Genomic DNA, 5,974 nt, shown 5'->3' with positions numbered 1-5,974 from the left:
AAGGTCCAATATCCATCCTAATGTTTCCATCCCATGATGGAGATGCTCTTGCAAATGGGACCCAGACATGCTCAGCTGCTGTTGGAAACAGATGCTTGGTGCTGCAAACTAAAATTAGCGCTGAGACAAGGGATCTGTCAGCAAAGCAATATTTACTTCCTGGACTGCAGGAAGGGTACCCTCACTAGCCATCTTGCCACGAGAGTAAAACGAACAAAGAAAAACAGACAAAGTTATCCCGTACACATTTGGGGTTGTCCTTACTGCTGGGTCTGATCTCCATTGGCTGGAGCCAGACCTCACAATTTAAACTAAAACCCAATTGGCTAATAACTTAAGACTTTTTTTAAACAGGTAAAAGCCTCTGGGGTTGTCCTTACTGCTATGTCTGATCTCTGTTGGCTGGAGCCAGACCTCACAATTTAAACTAAAACCTGATTGGCTAATAACCTAAGGCTTTTTTAAACAGGTAAAAGCAATGGCGAGCTGGGATATGCCTGTGAGCATGTCCAGCACAGAAAAGTACAGGGACATAGAATATCCTAAATGCCTGTAAGCATGGCATGTCTAACAGCTACATAGGATAGGGCTTAACAAAGAGTCATTAGCTCATTTATTATTTACCCTTTAACAAGAAAGGAAACTTTGAAGAGGAGCTTTTAATTCCCACAGCTACCATGACCAAAGCACATACATCCATCTGCATGCTAAGAAGGCCTTGCCACAGAAACCAGAAATACGAAGTCCAGTGGTCAGGATGCCCATAAGCGCTGAGAGCACTTGAATGAACTGTTCATTATGGGCCGCTCTGTTGGGTCGCATTCACCAGAAGCAAACCCTGAGAAGGAGACTTGTGTGCGAGTGATGTATGAGGGATGTGCTCCCAGAAGAAACCAGAAACAGAGCAGACAGGGAGGGGACAGAGCCTAGTGAGGGAAGAGGTGAGGCAGTTCTAGTGCCCAGAAGAAGCCCTCTGCAGAAGGTCACAGGTGCAAGCTTTTACAAGACAAGCAACAAGGATCTGGGGAGGGTGCACCCCATCTGTGATAGGGAACCCAGGAAACTGGGTAGGGCACGAACAGCATCCACTGAAGCCTCTGAGACTGCTTTCCCTCCGCCTCCCCTGAAGATGTACACTGCCCTTGGGCTGGATGTATTTATTTACGGACACTCTGTGTGTCTAACATCTTATCAAAGTACCCTAAGAGCGATGGAGGGAGAATGCAATGCCCAGGAGACATAGAGTCCTAGTCCAAATGGGCCCGGAGCTGTATCTTTAAAACAAGTGAAACTGCCCATTCTCATCTACTTTCTATGTGTAGGTATTTGCATATAAAAGCTCTCTTCTAACATACTTTGCCACCAAGTCAAGCTGCAGCTCCCAAGAAGATATGCCATATTTGCTCTGGAGCTCCCTGACACACCGTCATGCAGGACTGCTATTACAGACTGAGACGCTCAGACAGAACAGGTCAGACACCCTCCAATCCTGCCATCCTGGAGCAACGTGGTACCCTGCTGGTGACCTTGATTGTCTCTGCTCCAGCCCATCTCTTGCCCATAAAGGTGATACACTCTCTCATCAAAAGGAAGTCTCAGCAAGGGACAGTGGCTCACACCTATAATCCCAGCGCTTTGGGAGGCCGAGGTGGAGGATTGCCAGGAGTTCAAGACCAGCCTGAGCAATATAGTGAGACTTTCATCTCTACAAATAAATAAAATATTAGCCAGGAGTGGTGGTGCACACCTGTAGTCCCAGCTACTTGGGAGGCTGAGGCAGGAGCATCGCTTGAGCCCAGGAGTTTGAGGCTGCAGTGAGCCGTGATTGCACCACTGCACTCCAGCCTGAGTGACAGCAGGATCCTGTCTCAAAACTAAAAAAAAAAAAAAGAAAAACAGACGATCCCATTGCTTTCATTTTCTAGCTCTTCAATGGTAAACACCTCCCAACAGCCCCCAAATATCTACGGCACCTCTGTAGGTCAGTGTGATATTCTGTATTATTGAATTATTCTGTAGGTCAGTATTGTTATTCCACACTGATGATATTGCCTCTGTGGAGAGCCATTAACATAGGAGGCTAGGGTGGGCACGGTGGCTCTCGCCTGTAATCCCAGCACTTTGGGAGGCTGAGGCAGGCAGATCATGAGGTCAGGAGTTTGATGAGGCCAGGCTAGCCAACATGGTAAAACCCCGTCTCCACTAACAATATAAAAATTAGCCAGGCATGGGGTGCACACCTGTAATCCCAGGCGGTTGCAGTGAACAGAGATCACACCACTGCACTCCAGCCTGGGCGACAGAGCGAGACTCCATCTCAAAAAAAAAAAAATAGGAGGCTAGTTCCTGCTAATGTTTCTACCCTACAGCTGCCTGATTCTCAATAAAGCTGCCACCTCCAAATGCTTTCTGGGCTTTTGTTTTGTTTTTGTTTGTGTGTGTGTGTGTGTGTGTGTGTGTGTGTGTGTGTGTGTGTGTGTGTGTGTGTTTTGAGACAAAGTTTCACTCTGTCACCCAAGCTGGAGTGCAATGGCACAATCTCGGCTCACTGCAACCTCTGTCTCCCGGCTCAGACAATCCTTCTGCCTCAGCTTCCTGAGCAGCTGAGACTATAGACATGCATCATCATGCTGGCTAATTTTTCCTTTTTTAATTTTGATTTGGCTTTGATTTTTGTTTTGAGACAGAGTCTCCCTCTGTCACCCAGGCTGGAGTGCAGTGGCATAATCCTAGCTCACAGCAGGCTTGACCTTCTGACTCAAGTAATTCTCCTGCCTCAGCCCTCCAAGTAGCTGGGACTACAGTCACAGACCACCACACCCAACTAATGTTTCTTTTTTTTTTTTTTTTTTTGAGACGGAGTCTTGCTCTGTTGCCCAGGCTGGAGTGCAGTGGTGCGATCTTGGCTCACTGCAAACTCTGCCTCCCAGGTTCAAGCAATTCTCCTGCCTCAGCTTCCGAGTAGCTGGGATTACAGGCACCCACAGCCACGCTTGGCTAATTTTTGTATTTTAAGTAGAGACGGAGTTTCACCATCTTGGCCAGGCTGGTCTTGAACTCCTGACCTCGTGATCCACTCTCCTTGGCCTCCCAAACTGCTGAGATTACAGGCGTGAGCCACCGTGACAAGCTATGTTTCTGGTTTTTTGTAGAGATGGAGTTTGACTATGTTACCCAAACTGATCTTGAACCCCTGGACTCAAGCTATCCTCCTGCCTGGGCCTCTCAAAGTGCTGGGATTACAGGCATGGACCACTTCACCTGCCTCCTTTCTGAGCTTTATAGTCAAGATACCACTGTCATCTCCCACCCATAGCCCCCCAGCGCTCCCTTCACATCCGTTTGTCTGTCCATATCAGAACGCGTCTTCACACTACATTTCACAGTTCCGCTTTCCTAGTAGATTCAGCACTAATGCTAGATGCTGTGGAAGGACTGGTTTTTGTTTGGTTTGGTTTTTTGGTTTTTGTTTCTTTTTGTTTTTACTTTAGTTATGCTCCTTTTAGTTTCCGTTGCACTCAGGTAATCTGCATGGCCGTACATTGAGGCCAGTTGACGGAGTGATTCAGTGCATTTTCTCAGTGCTCTGGAAGGATGGTCTGGGTTGGACATTTGATGACATTTTTGTTGAAAATGCTCTGTGTTGAAGGATTTTAACTGGTGGGAGTGACAGCTAGTTTAATGGCTGTAACACAATCTATCTGTTCTAGCAAAATTGTCATTTCCATGTCTGGTCAGCAAAACTTCAATTTTATCTTAAAATAAGTTCATTTCATTTCTATTTTAGGAATATTGAAAATGACAGGGATAAATATGAACAAAGAAATAGAAAAATGTGTTTGAGATTAGACTGTAAAGAAACATACTATTTTTCTCAAAGTGATGATTTCAACCAGATTATGACATAAGTGGTTTGATTAAATAGCTTATTATAAAAAGGGAGCGGTTCTTTTGAACTTTGAGTCTCACAGACAAAGCACACCATTGAGAGGTGACAGGTAACAGACACTGTGTTTTTTTGTGTGTTTTAGGCAACTTTTTCCTGTACCTGTGAGGAGCAGTACATGGGCACTTTCTGTGAAGAATACGATGCTTGCCAGAGGAAACCTTGCCGGAACAACGCGAGCTGTATTGATGCAAACGAAAAGCAAGATGGGAGCAATTTCACTTGTGTTCGCCTTCCTGGTATGACGTATACACGTAGCTCACAGTTATTAGGTGTATGTCAGCATGCACTTTTTATTTATTTCCATAGGCTTTTGGGGAACAGGTGGTATTTGGTTACATGAGTAAGTTCTTCAGCAGTGATTTGTGAAGTTTTGGTGCTCTCATCGCCCAAGCAGCATACACTGAATCCGATTTGTGGTCTTTTTATGCCTCACCCCCTTCCTACTGCGTCCTCAAAGTTCATTGAATATGCCTTTGCATCCTCATAGTTTAGCTCCCATTTGTGGGTGAGAACATACGATGTTTGCTTTTCCATTCCTGAGTTACTTCGCTTAGAGTAATAGTCTCTAACCCCATCCAGGTTGCTGTGAATGCCATAAATTATTATTTTTTTTTTGAGACAAAGTCTCACTCTGTTTCTCAGACTGGAGGGCAATGGTGTGATCTTGGCTCAGTGAAACCTCTGCCTCCTGGGTTCAAGCAATTCTCCTGCCTCAGCCTCCCAAGTAACTGGGATTACAGGAGTGCACCACCACACCAAGCTAATTTTTGTGTTTTTAGTAGAGATGGGGTTTCATTATGTTGGCTAGGCTGGTCTTGAACTTCTGACCTCAGGTGATCCACCTCCCTCGGCCTCCCAGAGTGCTGGGTTTACCGGCATGAGACACTGTGCCCAGCCTAATTCGTTCCTTTTTATGGCTGAGTAATATTTCATTGTATATATGTATACTCCACAGTTTCTTTGTCTACTCATTGATTGATGGGCGTTTGAGCTGGTTCCACATTTTCGGAAGGATTGTTTTTTGCCTCTTGAATACTGTAGAAGAAAAACAGATCTGCCAGATGCAGGAGTTCTCCTGACAGCTGAAGAAGTGATGGATGAGCTGGGGTCTCCATTCCTCAGCACATCAAGGTAGGAGGCTGGCATCTGCCACCCACTCTTCTCACCTGAGTTGCTCCGACGTGTAAGATCACACTCCACTTCGGAAGCAGAAAACACTATAAGTCTTCTTGTCAAAGCTGGATGCACAGGTCCATTCATCCAAAGGTGGCATGAAAGGGTGCAGATGGGATGGTGAATTGGACTATTTGCTAAAGGTGAACTTGAAACCAAAGAGGCTGTAGACAGGTGCACATGAAAATTAAAGTCTCATTCTTGCTTTTTGTGGTGGGAAAAAAAAAAAATCCAGGTAGGCACTGCAGATGTGACATTTCATCTTCTTATTTCTTGTCACCTGCAGTTACCCTGGCATGTACCCTGAAGCACTGTTTGCAGTACCTCCTACTTACTCCCTACCTCCTCCCTGCCTGTGTGAATGCTAACAGGTAGCTAAGAGTGCCTGGGACTCAGCAGGTCAGAGTTCTCATCCAAGCTCAGGTTCCAGCTCCCTGGGTCCTGGGAACATCACAGTCATTTGTAAATTCAGTGCAACCCCAGTCAAATTTCCAGCTGGGTTTATTTAAGGAACTGTATGATTTATTTCAAAATTTATTTATGGAGTAACAGGTGACAAAAATCTAAGTCAAATTTAAGAAACAGGGGTAAACCAGGCACAGTGGCTCAAATCTATAATCCCAGCACTTTGGGAGGCCAAAGTGGGCAGATCACTTGAGTTCAGGAGTTCGAGACCAGCCTAGGCAACATGGTGAAACCCTGTCTCTCCAAAATATACAAGAAATAGCCAGGCATAGCAGCACATGCCTGTTGTCCCACCTACTCCAGAGGCTGAGGTAGGAGGACCGCTTGAGCTGGGGATGCAGAGGTTGCAGTGAGTCTAGATCGTGATCACACACTTGTGATGGTTAA

The 5,974-nt window shown here is 45.6% G+C and overlaps 1 protein-coding gene across 1 annotated transcript in view; it reads left to right on the top strand.

Annotated features, from left to right (window-relative positions):
• Positions 1-1,428: 1,428 nt before the first annotated feature.
• Positions 1,429-5,974, top strand: part of LOC108307878 (small nuclear ribonucleoprotein Sm D2-like) — a 26,825-nt gene continuing 22,279 nt past the window's right edge. The window contains exons 1-2 of the mRNA XM_037740405.1: positions 1,429-1,566; positions 4,032-4,185. Of these exons, the coding sequence (XP_037596333.1) occupies positions 1,429-1,566; positions 4,032-4,185 (292 nt within the window). The remainder of the gene's footprint in view (positions 1,567-4,031; positions 4,186-5,974) is intronic.

The sequence above is a fragment of the Cebus imitator genome, unplaced genomic scaffold (genome assembly GCF_001604975.1).
Source record: "Cebus imitator isolate Cc_AM_T3 unplaced genomic scaffold, Cebus_imitator-1.0 Scaffold82, whole genome shotgun sequence".
NCBI classification, from domain to species: Eukaryota; Metazoa; Chordata; class Mammalia; order Primates; family Cebidae; genus Cebus; species Cebus imitator.
This window is presented reverse-complemented; position numbering and strand designations above follow the sequence as displayed.